The following is a 16,320-nucleotide window of genomic DNA, read 5'->3' as shown; positions in this document are numbered from 1 at the left end:
AGGTGTTCAGATACTACAGTGAAAGAAACAAATAAGCACTGGAGCTCCATCCATGACTAAAACCCAGGAGCCGTCATACCTCCTCTGCCCTTACGGAACCCCTCTGCCCCTCCCGGAGTCAGAAATAGAACCCAGGAGCCCTGACTCCCAGTCATCTGCCCCCACCTGGAGAGGAACAAGCTGCCCTCGAGTGAAGCGCTGCATTTTGCTCAGCTAGGTTTGCTAAAGCCATGGCAAATATCAGTGCATGTATTAAAGAAATCCATAAAGTCCCAAGCCAGACTGAGGCCCCATCATATCAGGCACCGCCTAGACACACAGTGACCGTGATCAGGGCCCCGTCACACCGGCTGCTGCACAGACACACAGTGACTGAGATCAGAGCCCCATCGCACCGGTGCTGCACAGACACATAGTGACTGAGATCAGGGCCCCGTTGCACCGGGCACTGCACAGACACACAGTGACCGAGCTCCAGAGCCCTGTCACACTGAGCACTGCACGGACACAGAGTGACCGAGATCAGGGCCCTGTCGCACTGCACGCTGCCCAGACACACAGTGCCTGAGATCAGGGCCCCGTCGCACCAAGCGCTGCACAGACACACGGTGACCAAGATCAAGGCCCCATCATGCTGCGCACTGCACAGACACACGGTGACCGAGATCAGGGCCCCTTCGTGCTGGGTGTTGCACAGACACATGGTGACCGAGATCAGGGCCCCATCATGCCGGGCACTGAAAAGACTCAGTGACAGGCAATCCCTCCCCCAATTCTCAACAGAGAACAGTTTTCTCTCCATGTGCAAATGAAGAATAGAGGGAAAGAGCAATGAAGTGTTAGATTATTAAAGTTATTTAGGTGCTAATTTTGCAGAGAAGCACCCTGGGGACTGTGCAAGGCACCTACTGGCCTAACTCCTCTTTAGTGTAATTTAGGCCCTTGGGCACTTTTGATTTTACCCAGCTGGGGATCTAGCCGCATTGACTCCAGTGGAGCGACACTGGGGATTACGCTGCCGCTGTGGTGTAGCAGAGCCTTCTCCTTGGCCAGGACTGTTGCTCCGCCCTGGGCAGCCCTGGCTGTGGTCTGTGGTCTGGCTGAGCCAGGCCCCTCTGGGGCGTGTGGGGGTCTCTGCCCTCCCCTGCAGCCCTTGTCTGGGTGCTGAGCTCCCCATGTGTTGGCCTCTGCCAGCCTGGCCCCAGTTCCAGGAGGGGCAGGGGAGGGGGATGAGATCCCTTCCCGGCTGTTTGGGGGACTTTGGGCGGTGTGTGCACAGGGGTGGGATCAGCGAAACGGGAAGTAGCCTCCTGCTCTGGGCTAGTCCCCCGTGGGGTGGCTCAGGAACAGTCACCCTCCCGCACTCCCCATTCATTTTCAAGTGCTGACAAGTTCCAAGCCAGGAATTCAGCCTGCCCCGCGCAGCTGACAGGAAATGATGCTCGGCTTCCTTGGCCCTCGGGTGGAGGGGAACTTTCTCACTGAGCTGTTGCACCCTGACTGTGCGGGGCTGCTCCTGAGGGGCCTTTTTCTGCAGCTGGGCAGGCCGGGACAGCAGAGATCTGAGAACGGGACAGGGCGACTGCAGAGAGAACTTGCTCCCCAGTGCTTCCATCCTGGCCGGGACATGGTGGTGAGGGGCTGGGCCTGCCCCGCTCCCTGCCACTCAGGGAACAGCTTCACTGCAGGATCCAGGGCTCCAGGTACACAAGGGATTCCTGGATCAGTGCAGATCCTGCCTGTCTGTCTGTTTGTGCAACCCATCCATGCTTGGCTGTTTCTCTGTCGTGAGGCTAAAACTGGCTCCTTTCCCCAAGTTTCTCATTGCGAGAATTGTTGCTGTTTTTCATTCCATACCAGTAGATCAGACTTCCCGAGCTTTCCCCGCCACTGTGTGGCTGAACGCAAGGACAGTTTGTGCCAGCTGTTCAGCATGTATTGAACCATTCAAGTGAGCAGCTGGGTTTGCCCAGCTGGACACGACACATTGTGTTTTGGGGACCCCCAGGTGATGTATCCTCATGGCCGTCAGGCTGTCCAAAAGCAGCTGGCACATGCCACTCACTGATCCAAAGCTTTTTTCCTGCACAATGTGCTGCGACAGGTCATGCCCCCCTGGCCACTTCCAGTCTGTTTAGGTGCTTGAATAAGTAACTGGAAATAAGGAAACTCATTTCAGCCTCATCTGTCCATCCGCAACCATACCCACCTGCCAGTCTCTCTGTTCCCATCCATCTATATATCCATCTTCATATACACCAAATCTAATCTATCTATCTATCCATCCCCCTTTCATTCTCTAGCCGCCATCAGTCATCTAGTCACCTGGGGCATGTTTATTTCCACGTGTGTGCATTTGGGGTAGGAGTGACTGCAACTCCCATATGTCCCTGCTGTCTGTTGCAGATTAGGGCACTCGGACAGGGGCCAATATCCGTGCCAGTCCTTCCTCACTAGCCCAAGGCAGAGGTGGATCCCCAGAGCAGACCAGACCTTGCTCCATCCAGCCCTGTGGCTGGCCTTGCCTGCAATGTAAGGGCCCCGCAGTGCTGGGTGATCTGCCCCCAGGAGAGGCGTAGTGTGATGACACTCCCATCCACCCACTGCAATTTCCTGGTGCCAGCCGTTTGGGCAGCACTCATGGGCAACTGAGGCCATGGTGGGAATGGGACAGGAAAGAAAGGATAACCCCCAGCGGATGCCTTCACCAGGAGTAGTCCCATCAGAGTCTGGTTGGTGCCATGTGCAGAGCTGGTGCAAGGATGTTTCGCGCCCTAGGCGAAACTTCCACCTTGCGCCCTTCCACCATGCTGCACCACTGCCCTGAGGTGCCCACCCCCCCATGGCGGCTCCCCACTCCGCCCTGAGGTGCTCCCCTGGCAGCAGCTTCCCCCTGCGCCCTGAGATGCCCCCCTCCGCGGCAGCTCCCCCTTCCGCCCTGAGGCGCCCCCCTTGCAGCATGTTTAGTCCATGCTTGTTCAGTCCGTGTGCTCTGTCCAAACTTTTGCAAAATTGTCTTAAAAAGAGTCATTTTGTGTATAAATGGTAATTTTTCTGCTCTTCTTGAGCTTTGTCCTGAGGGGACTTCTTTCACCTAAACGTATTTCCTTATAAATCTCTTTTACCTTTATAACACTTCTGTGCCCATGCTTGTGCTGGGACTTATACAACACAAAAGTCTATACCCACTAAAAACTGCCTGACAGAGCAGGAAGGGGAAATGCTACGCCTCCTACCTTTTGGGCTTGATCCTGCTATGACTGAGGGTATATTCACCTATGCAATTTTTCCCCACCAGACGGGTAGGAGTGAGGACTCTAATCCCCACCCTTACGGCCCAGCACCTTTACAACCGGGGGTGTATATACATGTAAGCAGAGTCAGGATGAGCTCTACCCTGACATCTGGTGGTAAATTATGGGGAATGTGGAAAGGAATTACAAGTATTTGCATTGGCACACCCACCCCACCTAGCATAGCCCACGGCAGCCTGGGATGGTTATTTTGACAGCTCTGGGATCCCCAATTTCTTTTATTATTGGGGCAGGAGGAATAAAGTGTTGTCACACTGATTATGTGAATGAGGAACTATGAGAGTGCTTTATGCTAGAGATGTCTCACTATCCATTAAGTAGCACTTGCTAGACAAGGGACATGGGTGCCAAAACCCAATGAACTGAGAGAGGTTGGGGATTGGTGTGTGTACCTGATGGTATGCCCCCTGTCCCTTTTGAGGGGCTGGAACATCAATTGTACATCCTTCTCTCTCCACTGTTGAAGAGCAGAGCTAATTTTGAATCCTTTAAGAGTCCATTGAGAGGCTGCTGACCTGAATTCACATTGGACCAATGGTGCACCAGTACTGGAGCTCCCCTACTACAAGCTGAAATCACTAAAAGAGCTAAGCTTACTGAGCTGAGAGCACTGAGTGCTGTGTTAACTAGTGAGGGAGCCTGAAGATCTATTGCTAAGTGGCTGGCAAAGTGGAGCAGTTTCCAGCATGTTGGAGCAGCCCAGGGAACAGTGAGCGGAGTGGAGTGGTTTGTGGGGATGGCTGAAGTGGTTCATGGGCTGGCTGGAGGAGCGGCACAGCTGGTGGAGTGGAGCCAGTCATTGTGAAGGCTGCAGCAGAGCTCCATGGAGAGGTGGAGCAGTTGGTCCTGGCCCATGTGAAGTGCCCCTTAACATCCTGTGTGTGCCCCGCCCCCATTTCCACCCAGGCTGGGGGGTGTAAAACTCTGCAGATAAACTTTAGAACTCTGGGGTGGCACTGACCAGAGTCAGAGACTTTTGGGGTTGTTGGACTTTGGGGTGATTGGACTTAAGACCCTAAGGGGGAAAGGACATTGCCAAACGTACTTGGAGGTGGGCTGGGGTTTTTTTGCTTATGGTTTGTGTTATAATCCGGTTTGTGGTGTTTCTCCAATGTGATGCCACATTGTTTCCCTCCTTTATTAAAAGGATTTTGCTACACTCGGACTCCGTGCTTGCGAGTGGGGAAGTATTGCCTCCTAGAGGCGTCCGGTGGGGTGATATGTAATTGTCCCAGGTCACTGGGTGGGGGCTCGAGCCGGTTTTGCATTGTGTTACTGAAACGGAACCCCTGGATACTGAACCCGGCCCTTGTTGCTGCCAACTCAGAGGGGCAGAAGGGTTACATACACCTCTACCCTGATGTAATGTGACCCGATATAACATGAATTTGGATACAACATGGTAAAGCAGTGCTCTAGCACAGCGGGGCTGCGCACTCCAGTGGATCAAAGCAAGTTCAATATAACACAATTTCACTTATAATGTGGTAAGATTTTTTGGCTCCCGAGGATAGCGTTATATCAGGGTAGAGGTCTATCTGGATAGTTCGTATATATCTTATCTGTATAGTTTTCCTCGACAAACGGGTTGGAGCGAGAACTGTAATCCTCCTCCTATTGTCAGGCACGTCTATGACCGGGGATGTGCACACCTGAATGATAGATCACTTTATACGTATGATATAACCTTTTGCAATATTTGGCAGTATTTTCAACAATCACAGTGCATGTCTTCCCCCTTCCACAATTCTCCACCAAAAACGTGATGCTTATAAGAAGCACATGGGATCTTTTTCAGGGGAAAAGGCAATACGCAGCGTTTATTGAACATACAACAATTAGCATATGCATTCAGTCACACCACACACACACACACACACACACACACACACACACTCTCACACTGTCCTGACTGTTGATGCTGTAGTTACCGGCCCAGAGTCTGGATCAGGCTAGTGGCCAGCTAGGTTGATCACAAGTGGGGAGAAGCCAGGTTTCGTCTGTTGCGACACGATGCTCCGGGGAAGCCTTGGCAGGACGAGCCCAAAGTTTCACGGCAAGTCACCCTGTTTATATAGTGATTTTCTTTCATTGGGACCAATGAGTTTGGCACCATCATGCTGTTTGATGAGTGCTTGTTTTCTTAAATTGTCCTTCTCATTCTTTACATCATGTTCCTCAGGGAGTTATCCCAGGCTGGTTTTGATCACCGCTATCGTGTCCCCATTGATAAGTGCCTATCTCATTGTTAGAGTTGTCAGTTTGCCCGGCGATGCTTCAATAGAGGCGTGTTGCAAACTCCTGGCGCCCTTGCGTCTGTCTTTGGCACCTCCCTAGACCATCCGGTTCAGCAATGGCCTTCACACTTGTCTCTTAACCCACACACTCCTCATTCACACACAAAACAAAGTTAATGTACAACAAATTGGTGACTCTCAGAGGATCTGTTACTGCCTTGAAATCAGTCCAGACACAGATTCTGGCAGATGGCCCATTAGGCCATTCCTTTCTGCTATGCAAAAACGAGGGCTGGCAGAATATGATCAAATCATACACCAGTACATTTAATACCTGCTACATTATTATTCTTTATCCTTCATTCTAAATGATATCAAATACAAACATAAAATCCTACTACCACATCAACAGCTGCTGCTCTCCTGCCTTCTCCTTGTGCAGCCCAGGGGGTGCACGAGGCACAGGAGCAGCCATCCAGTGGGGGAGCGAGCAGCAATGCCAGCTCCTTTGTGCATCCAGGTGGGTCAGTTTCCCCACTTGGGTGCAGGAGGAGGATGCAGGGGTTAGGGGAGCAGGAGGTAGGAGTGAAGGGGGTACAGTGAAGGGGTTAGGGCACAAGATAGAGGTTCAGGGGTTGAGGTGAAGGGAGCACAGTGCAGGGGTTAGGGGCACAGGTGGGGAATGCAGGAGTTGGGTGAGGGGAGCATGCACAATGCAGGGATTAGGGGCACAGGAGGAAAGTGCAGGGATTAGGGGTGAACGTGGCACAGTAGAGGGGTTGGGGGGAAGGGAGGATGGGGAGCCTAAGGAGCCTATAGGGGACCAGGGACAATGGGGGGCACCATGCCCATGAGGGCCAGGAGCACCAAAATGCACGTTTGCCCAGGGTGCCATTTTCCCTAAGGCTGGTCCTATCTACAGCCATTGGTGTTGGCGTCTGTCGGCTTTAAATACAATACCACTGCTTAGCATGAGTTTGTAAGGGGGAAGCTGTGCTTGCACAAATGGAAATAACATGATGTTCATCCGAGCCCAGATGGTTTCATTTTCACTTGCTAAAAGAGAAAATAATTTCCCCTGCACCCTCTTTGCTTAGGGGAATGAGCTACCTTGGAGTCCAGGACCTTGTTTCATGGCTTGCCTTGAGAATTTGATTGCTTAGAAACATCTGTAAGGCATTCCCTTAGTTCAGCCAGCTGGCAATTGTAACACCTGCTGCTAGCAGGCCAAATGCCGACTCTCAAATGTTTCTGAACTGGCATGTCATTTCACTTCATGCCCTGTCACTTTTTCAATGCAAGCAGGGAGGAAAAAAGTCTGTTTCTTTGGAGGAAATGTTACCAGACTGTCAGTAGATAGCAGACATGCAAGGTGGCTGAGATAATATATTTTATTGGAGCAACTTCTGTTGGTGAAAGAGACAAGCAAAACTTGTCTCTGTTGCCTCTTTCATCAGCAGAAGTTGGTCTGATAAAAGATATTAACTCACTCACCTTGTCTCTCTGATATCCTGGGACCGACACAACTCCAGAAACACCGTAAACAGTAGATAGCAGGGGAGTTAATAGAAATAACTTAAAAAAAACTAAACAAACAACCCAAACTCCTAGTCACAAAGGGAAAATTATTTCAGTGTCTAAACATGGAGAAACATCCCAAGCAATTTTTTTTCTTGGCTCTCTTCCAGAATTTCAGCATTTCTGCACTGCTATAAGGTGCTTGGGGAGCTGGCATTCCCAGCTGAAATCATGGGCGCTGTGTCAACAAAAGGGAATCAAGAGTCCTGCAGTTGCTCCAGTAAAACTTGCTGATCTCTGATCTGCTAAGAGAGATCTTCCAAGAAGCGCGTGTCTTTTCCAAACAATGATGTGTTGCTTTGTTCTTAATGGGGTGGTGTCTAGAGAAGGATCGGACCAGATTTGATTTGCGAAACGCATGTTTTTGCAGGAGGAAAAAAATATTTTGAAGAAAATTTTTTGGTTAAAAAAGTCTCAGATGGAATTTCCATATTGGTAGAAAATTATAAACACCTTGGCATGAGCTGTCTACTCCGGATAGTGGGTTTACTGACATTACATGTTGGTGGTTAAAAACAATGCTTTTAAGGAGATTATTTTCAATTTTTTATGCAACTTGGGGGGCTTTACCCATCTGCCCAACCAGAAGACTTACAGATCCAGCATCTGCAATTCCTGGGTCTTTCCCCACAAAGGCTCAGTCCCCAGGTGCCCCTACTCCACCCATGGGTGAAGGGAGGGAGTTGTTGGGTGAGCAGCTATTCCCCTTCTCATCTCTTGTCTCCTTGGCTTCCCCATAGTTCATCAGCTCCTGTCCAACCCTGAGGCCAAGAAGAGCCACCCTGCTAGATGCTGGGAGCCCGTCGTTCACGCTCCAGTGCTGCCCTGCTCTCCACCGTCCTTCTGCATGTTCAGGCTGTAGTGGCTGGTAAGGAGACTCTGTCCTTAAAGGTGCTGGGTGGTCACGGGCCCCCAGCCAGCTCTCACATATGGTGGGGACAATCTGGGGTGACTGCCCTGGTAATGCACTGGACTCGGGGGTGAGAGTGCAGGATCTAGCGCTCATTCACACGCACAGTAATGTGTGACAAATGGAGTCACTGTCCATCCCCCCACATCTATCCCCTCCCATCCATCCCCCCACATCCATCCCCATACCGACCCCTCCATCCATCCATCCCCCATTAACCCCAAATACATACATTCATCCATCCATCCATATATACATACATCCCCATAAACACATTCCTTCATCCATCCATCCCCCACATCCATCTGTCCATTCCCATATCCACCCCTTCATCTGTTCCATCCTTTGTTCCATCCAACCCCCCACATCCTTCCCTCCATCCTGATACACACCCTTCCATACATTCATTACATCCAGGCCACCCCATACACCCGCCCCTCCATCCATCCATCCATCATCTATCCCCAGACCCCTCCACCCTTCTCCATATACACTCCTCCTCCATACATCTGTCCTCTCCCCAATCCATCAATATACACCTCTTCCATCTATCTCCCCATTCATCCATCCCTATACACATGCCTCCATCCTTCCCTTCCCCTCCCCCGCTCACAGCTCTCCCTGAGCCCCTCTCTCCAGGATCCACTGGGGTCTCTGCGCTGGGTGGTGGGGCTGGGAGCTGGGTTGTGTGAGAGGTGAAGCTGCTTCCCACCACTCCCCTCTGACCCCAGGCTTGTCTCTCTGCCTCTTTCCTCAGTGAGTTTCCAGGTGCTGGTTCCTGCCGACCCCCTCTCTGCCCCATTGGGGGGCACTGTGCTGCTGCCCTGCCACCTCTCCCCCACGCTCAGTGCCCAGGCCATGCAGGTGAAATGGAGCCGGCCCCTGCTAGGGCAGGATGTCCACATGTACCTTCCGGATGGGAGCGAGGTGCAGGGTGAGAGGTACCGGGGCAGGACGGAGCTCTTGCGGGATGGGATCCAGAGTGGCAGCCTGGCCCTGCGGATCCGGAATCTCACCCTGCGGGATGAAGGGCGCTACCTCTGTGACTTCCAGTCCAACAGCACCATTGGCAATGCCACACTGGAGCTCCATGTGACAAGTGAGTGATCTTGAGGTGGGGAGAGGCCAGATTCAGCCTGCGTGGCTCTGGGGCAGGGGGGATGGCCTTGGGGGGACCACCCCATAAAGCCTGCTGCAGTCATAGGCCAGAAAATCTCCCCCAGTGACTACTTTGTCTAGCCCAGCTGGCTGAGCCAAAGCAGAGCCCAGGCTGCATGTCAGGACCCCGAGGGGTGTGGGGTCCCCAGCAGCCCTGTGACAGATTTTCATTACCAATCTGCCTGGGGCCACAGTTGATCAGGCTGGGGCCACAGGATCTTTTTGGGAAGGAGATGACAAGGCACACACCAAGTGTCTAGATTTTATTAATAAAATAACAGCAGAAAGTGCTGGGAATGCTCCCACATCACACAGGGGAAGAAAGAAAGTTTTAATGCCCCAAGTCCTAACCCACTATCACACTCACACAAGCACAACTCAGACTGGTCAAGTCTGGGTGTAACATCAGAAGTGTGTGGGGGGCGGGGGTGGAGGGGATGGGAGTGCTGTCCTGGGCCCAGGCTGTCCAAGGATCTGCTGTGCTCTCCAAATTGCTCCAGCTCTCAGGAGGGTTTTAAGTCCTGGCTCCTCAGGGGTGTTCCATTCCGCAACCTCTGTTCCTGGGGCTCTTTGCACCAGTCCAAACCAGCTTTCTGTGGCCTTCTTGGCTGTCCAAAACACACTGGCTCTGGAGACTTTGTTTTCCCTCCCGTTGGCCTTCACCGTTGCCACCTCATTTGCTTTCACTGTTCTTACTGCTATCTCTGCAGCTCTGCATCTCATTCGCTCTCACTGTTCTTACTGCTATCTCTGCAGCTCTGCATCTCATTTGCTCTTGCTGTTCTTATTGCTATCTCTGCAGCTCTGCATCTCATTCACTCTCACTGTTCTCGCTGCTATTTCTGCAGCTCTGCTTAGCTTAGTTCTCCTCTTCTCATGGCTGGGCAGCTGTAGAGTTCTCATCTAGCCCATGACCTTGGGGCCAGCGTCTTATCTTCAGACTGAGCTTGCTAGCTGCAGTGTTGAGTTAACTTGTTCTCTGGTCTTTTCTTCTTCTTCCCCCCTTCTCAGCCTCTTGTAATGCCACCATGTCAAGGTCTTTTCCCCACTTGGAACTTTAGCGTCCAAAAAGTGGGGACCTGCACGGACCCTTCTAAGCTTAATTCCTAGCTTAGATCTGATAACTCTGCCACCAGCCAAAAATATAGTGTTTGGCACACTTCCTGTTCCCCCAAAACCTTCCCTGGGGAACCCAAGACCCAAACCCCTTGGGTCTTAAAACAAGGAGAAATAAACCATCCCTGCTCCTTCCCCCCTCCCCCCGACTATCTCCCCTGGGTGGCCTGAGAGGCTATACTGATCCAAACTCCTTGGATCTTAAAACAAAGAGAAATTAACCTTCTCCCCCTCCTCCTTTCCCCCTACCAATCCCTGGTGAGTTCAGACTCAATCCCCTTGGGGTCTTAAAACAAGGGAAAAAAATTACTTCAGTTCTTAAAAAGAAAGCTTTAATAAAAAAAGAAAGAGTAAAAATATCTCTGTAAAATCAGGATGGGTAAATGCTTACCAGGGTATTCAGGTTCATATAGAACTAAGAGGACTTCCCCCCCACCTCAGCCTGAATTCAAAGTTAACAGCAAACAGAGTAAAATCCTTTCCGCAAATACACATTTACAAGTTGAGAAAACAAACATAAGCACTAATCCACCTTTCTGGCTATATACTTACTATTTTGAAACATGAGAGACTGATTTAGAAGACTGGAGAAAACCTGAGTGTATGTCTGGTCACACCTGTAGCTTCCAAAGCGAACGAACGACAAAACAAACAGCACAAACAAAGACTTCCCTCTACCAAGATTTGAAAGTATCTTGTCCCCCCATTGGTCCTCTGGTCAGGTGTCAGCCAGGTTCACTGAGCTTCTTAACCCTTTACAGCTAAAAGAGACATTAACCCTTAACCATCTGTTTATGACAAACCTACAAAGGAAACTTCCACTCTCCACTCACACACCTTTAACTCTTCCCAAAATGCTTTGCAATGCTTGCAACAATGTTAGCAATATACAGTGCTGATCTATCTTCCCAGGAGACTCCCTAAGGGGAGGAGGCCATTGGGTTGTGACAGCCCGACAGAGCCTCCTTCCATAGAGAATGCCCTGCAATGGCAGATATGTGCCCCCTATTTCCAGTGTCAATGTCTCAGCTCCAGTGCCCAGCCATCGGCTCTCCCTCTCCCTGTGTCTGCTGGAGTAAAGAGCCCCAGATCTCAGAACCCCACTCTCTGAGGCAGTCCATAGGGGATTGGGAATGAGGATAGCATAAAATCAAGGGAGAATTCACATTGATTTCATTCCTCCAGGCTCTGGCTCGGACCCCCTCCTCCACATTGGTGGATACGATGGCAAGCAGATGAACGTGACATGTCTCTCTGTGGGGTGGTACCCGAAGCCAAAGATGCTCTGGAGAAATGGCCATGGGGAGAGACTGACCCTATCTAAGGAGGAAAAAATCTCCAGAAACCGGGGCCTCTTTGATGTCTCCACCTCCGTGGTAGTGACCAAGCACTCGGACCCAAAACTGATCTGCGCTATCAGACCCAGGTCACCCGGCCCAGAGAAAGTCTCAGTCATTCTCATCTCTGGTAAGCTGCTAATGGAACCAGGACATAGACCTGGGTCCAGATTGGCACTGATAGACTGTGAGAACTTTGGGGCAGTGCTTGTCTCTTACTGCGTGTCTGTGAAGCACCTAACATGAGAGGAGCCTGATCACAGTCACCGTATGTCTGTGCAGCACCCAGCGTGACGGACTCTGATCTTGGTCACCATGATCTTGGTCACCGTATGTCTGTGCAGTGCTTGACCGGAGAGGGCCGTGATTTTGGTTACCGTGTGTCTGTGCAGTGCCCGGCATGAGTGGGCCTGATCACAGTCACTGTATGTCTGTGCAGTGCTCAGCACGATGGGGCCCTGATCTCAGTCACCGTGTGCCTGTGCAGCGCCCAGCGTGACGGGGCCCTGATCTTACTTGAGGCCTTTAGGTGCCACTGAAATGAAAAAATGAAATACAATTATATTCATTAGACCATACTGAAAATGTTATTATTTAGTTCTAGGACTCAAAGGCCCAAGCAAAACCCCTCTTTGTAAAGCACTCTATTATTCAAGAATTGCCAAAACTCTCAGCCCACATCCCTGGGTTCTCCAAAGAGAGCTCCAGTGTGGAAAACCTGAATTCAGTATTTCTGGGGTTTGACGGCGTTAAAAACAAAAAGGGAGAAAATAAACAACTTTAAGAAAATAGCACTGAGGGCCTTTTCATGCATCATGAAGGAGCCAAAACAGGGCCCATGTCCAATTGTTTTGTTTGTTTATTTGCCTGTGCATGTTGCAGAAGACTAACATGAGGTCTCTTCTTTCTTCCTTTTGCAGATGACTTTTTCCCCCAAGTCTCCTCTTGGAAGGTTGGCCTCTTCTTGTTCCTGTCAGTGTGTGTTTGCCTCCTCTTCTTGCCTGCCTGCTACTTATGGAGGGTTCAAAGAGCTAAAAGGAAATCCTCCAGTTTAACCACAAAGACGTGATGGATCCTTCGATACAGGGGAAAGGAAATCACAGCCCTACATGGGTATCAATTGTTATAAAGCAACACACCTGCTCTGCTCCCCCAGCTAACATTATTTTCATTATATGTGTTACAGATACACTTCTGTGACCCAACCAAGATCAGGGCTCTGTAACGTCAGATACTGCCCAGACACACAGTGACCGAGAACAGGGCCCCGTCGCACCGGGCGCTGCACAGACACACAGTGACTGAGATCAGGGCCCCGTCGCACCGGCGCTGCACAGACACACAGTGACTGAGATCAGGGCCCCGTCGCACCGGCGCTGCACAGACACACAGTGACTGAGATCAGGGCCTCATTGCACCGGGCGCTGCTCAGACACACAGTGACCGAGAACAGGGCCCCATCGCACCGGTGCTGCACAGACACACAGTGACCGAGATCAGGGCCCCGTCGCACCGGCGCTGCACAAACACACAGTGACTGAGATCAGGGCCCCGTCGCACCGGTGCTGCACAGACACACAGTGACTGAGATCAGGGCCCCGTCGCACCGGCGCTGCACAAACACACAGTGACTGAGATCAGGGCCCTGTCGCACCGGTGCTGCACAGACACACAGTGACTGAGATCAGGGCCCCGTCGCACCGGCGTTGCACAGACACACAGTGACTGAGAACACAGCCTCATCGCACCGGGCACTGCACAGACACACAGTGACTGAGATCAGAGCCCCGTTGCACCGGGCACTGCTCAGACACACAGTGACCAAGATCAGAGCCCAGTTGCGCTGGGCACTGCACAGACACACAGTGACCGAGATCAGGGCCCCGTCACACTGGGCGCTGCACAGACACACAGTGACTGAGATCAGAGCCCCGTTGCAGTGGGCGCTGCCCAGACACACAGTGACCGAGATCAGAGTCCTGTTGCACCGGGCACTGCTCAGACACACAGTGACCGAGATCAGGGCCCCGTCGCACCAGGCGCTGCTCAGACACATAGTGATGGAGATCTGGACCCCATTATGCCAGGCACTGCACACACACAGTGTTAAGTTGTCCAAGGTAACAGGTGTCCATCTCAGTCAACTCCATAAAATTATTTACGAAAGGCAGGGAAAATTAAAGGCAGGCTGAATTAGTCCAAACACAATGGCCAAGCAATACCACCAAGGAGTGTGCTGAGAGCGTGACTGGTAAATAAGAGGAGAATGGAACCAGAAAGGAATGGAGCAAAACAGGCTTGTTGGAAATTTGGCTTAATTGGTGGACAAAATAATGAGGAGGGGGCTGTTCCCCCCATCATTCTCTTTTAGGGTCCTGAGGAAGAGTCTTTGGTGGGGAGTCACAATGGTGGAAGCTGAGTGGACTGGAAGGAGTCAGGCCTACCAACATGTCTGCCACCCCCACCGTCTCTCGGGAGCCTGGGATCTACCATTACACTGTGGGGCCCACACCGTCCTGATCCTGAGTGCAGTCCCAGCCCGACTGACTCAGACAACACTACCACCTCCACTGGCTTTGGCTAAATCCTGAACAGCATCTGGGACATGAGACTTGGGTCTTTGCTGCCACCTGCCCCCTGTGTGCCCTTTTCCTTCCCTCCTCTTTATTTCTCTGTCCTTTTCCTTTTCTTTTTGCCTTCTGTTTAATGAGAGTTTGGCTTAGCTGCCCAAGACTGTATATTTTGCAATACTGCCATAAGCCCATGACCAGAAAGGCAGCTAAAAGCAATGCCCTAAACTGGCCTAATGCTGGTACACGGTCTCAGAGTGGCTGATGGGACCATGTGCTGGGCCTGTGTTTCTCCACAGTGAGTTTGTGAGTGCGAGTTAACGCTTGAGACAGAAGCTGCATTTTCTCTCCCGGCTGTTCTTTCCTTTCCTGTCTTAAGTGTATTTGTCTTGTTTTGTCTTAAAAGAAGCAGGAGCAGATTCTAGCAACAACAGCTTCAGCCCATCGCAGTTCAACTTTTGTTTCTTCCCGCAAATGGACAGTTTAATACTCTCTGTAATACCAGCTGAAGGATTGTCAAATGGCCAGAACTCTCTCCAGCGAAAGGGAAAGGAGGCAAGGGATGTTGTTACCACAAAAATCTCCCTTAACAGTTTACGTTTCAAAGGCTGAGCCATTTTCCCTTCTTTTTCTGTCTCTTTAATAAAAGGTTACACTGATTTTTAAGGGTGGTCATTGCCACGGGACTAAGCAGGCCGAGGTCTCTGCCCTCAGAGCCCCAGCCAGTGTTGAACTGTTTCATGTTGGACAGTGACAGGGTCACGCTAACACCTTCGAATCTCTGGCCCCATTTCTTCCATTGAAATTAGCACAGACCTGTGGGAACTGAGGCTATGTCTACACTACCGCGATAAATCGACCTACGCTATTCAACTCCAGCTACGTGAATAACATAGTTGGAGTCAATGTACCTTAGGTGGAGTTACCATGGGGTCTACACCTTGGGGGGTCAACGGGAGAAATTCTCCCGTTGACTTACCTTACTCTTCTTGTCGAGGGTAGAGTACAGGGGTTGGCTGGAGAGCGATCTGCTGTCTATTCGGCAGGTCTTTACTAGACCTGTTAAATTGATCGCCAGTGGATCGATGTCAGAGCATCGATCCCGGCCATAGTGTAGACCTGCCCTCAGATGTAGGCCCCTTTGGCAAGCATGATGTCATGGAGTAGTGCCCCTTGTGGACTTTCCCAGCATCCTGACCCAGCCACGATTACAGTAGGACCTCAGAATTAGGAACATCTCGGGAACGGAGGTTGTTTGTAACTCTGAAATGTTCGTAACTCTGAACAAAACATTGCGGTTCTTTCAAAAGTTCACAACTGAACATTGGCTTAATACAGCTTTCACACTTTCCACAGAACAAAAATGCTGCGTTCCCTTTATTTTAACACAGTACTGTCCTGTATTTGCTTTTTTATTTTTTGGTCTCTGCTGCTGCCTGATTGCATGGTTCTGTTGCAACCGAGGTGTGGGTTTGACCAGTCACTTCGTAACTCTGGGGTTCATAACTTTGAGGTTCTACTGTGTCTCCATGGGGTGTGGGGAGGAGGAAGCCTCTGTCTCCTGTGTCCACTGGATGCTCCTGCAGTCTTAATCCTTTTAGGGCACTGAGGAGGCTTCACTCCTAACTGTTCCCAAACAAAAAATAAAATTAACTCACTACTGGGTTGTCCCCAGTCTCCTAAACAGTTTCTCAGCGGAGCGGCACTTTCTCCTGGGGGCTGAGTGCTTCTCCCCAAGCAGCTGCCCTACTACATCAGCCTGTTTCTCTACCCTTCCTGCACAGAGGCAGAGCTCTGTCTCCCTTCCTCACCAGCCAGCCCTGAACTTTGCCTCTTTTTGTCTATGCCTGCCACTTCCTTCATTCACTGCTAGACGCATTTTTTATCTATCTCCTTTTGCACAGTCTAGTAGCCTTAAGAAAACTCAGCCAGGCTTTCTTTGCACAATTCCATTCCCCTGGCATTCTCACACAGGGTTACTATAGTTCAGGTTCCCAAAAAAGAGGACACTGCCAGGGGTGGGGTGAGCTGGAGGGGGGTAAAGTTGGGGGTCCCGGAGGGGGTACCTGTGGCAGGGGTACTCACTGGAGGATGGGGGCT

At 51.0% G+C, this 16,320-nt stretch overlaps 1 protein-coding gene across 3 annotated transcripts; it reads left to right on the top strand.

Annotated features, from left to right (window-relative positions):
* Positions 1 to 1,349: 1,349 nt before the first annotated feature.
* Positions 1,350 to 14,879, top strand: LOC116824964 (butyrophilin subfamily 3 member A2-like). 3 transcript variants are annotated; one of them, XR_012656956.1, is made up of 6 exons: positions 1,350 to 1,703; positions 7,870 to 7,997; positions 8,797 to 9,138; positions 11,499 to 11,780; positions 12,571 to 12,994; positions 13,421 to 14,879. XR_012656956.1 is itself a non-coding variant. In XM_032780645.2 (5 exons), the coding sequence occupies exons 2-5, from the start codon at positions 7,919 to 7,921 to the stop codon at positions 12,717 to 12,719; spliced, it is 852 nt and encodes a 283-aa protein (XP_032636536.1). In that variant the 5' UTR covers positions 1,350 to 1,703; positions 7,870 to 7,918; the 3' UTR covers positions 12,720 to 13,379. The 3 variants fall into 3 exon arrangements, 1 of the variants encoding a protein (XP_032636536.1); XR_012656955.1 differs by having other exon boundaries at positions 12,571 to 13,230; positions 13,661 to 14,879; XM_032780645.2 differs by lacking the exon at positions 13,421 to 14,879 and having other exon boundaries at positions 12,571 to 13,379.
* Positions 14,880 to 16,320: the final 1,441 nt, after the last annotated feature.

Source organism: Chelonoidis abingdonii, chromosome 13 (assembly GCF_003597395.2).
Source record: "Chelonoidis abingdonii isolate Lonesome George chromosome 13, CheloAbing_2.0, whole genome shotgun sequence".
In the NCBI taxonomy this organism is placed as follows: domain Eukaryota; kingdom Metazoa; phylum Chordata; order Testudines; family Testudinidae; genus Chelonoidis; species Chelonoidis abingdonii.
Note: the sequence above shows the minus strand (reverse complement) of the source record. Positions and strands in the feature narration are given on the sequence as shown.

What these genes read in the sequence shown, in the direction of transcription:
- LOC116824964 (XM_032780645.2), top strand. Translation starts at nt 7,919, where the DNA reads ATGCTGGGAGCCCGTCGTTCACGCTCCAGTGCTGCCCTGCTCTCCACC. An exon ending in TGTTCAGGCTGTAGTGGCTG is followed by an intron (nt 7,998 to 8,796) that starts GTAAGGAGACTC and finishes CTCTTTCCTCAG; the next exon opens with TGAGTTTCCAGGTGCTGGTT. An exon ending in ACTGGAGCTCCATGTGACAA is followed by an intron (nt 9,139 to 11,498) that starts GTGAGTGATCTT and finishes TCATTCCTCCAG; the next exon opens with GCTCTGGCTCGGACCCCCTC.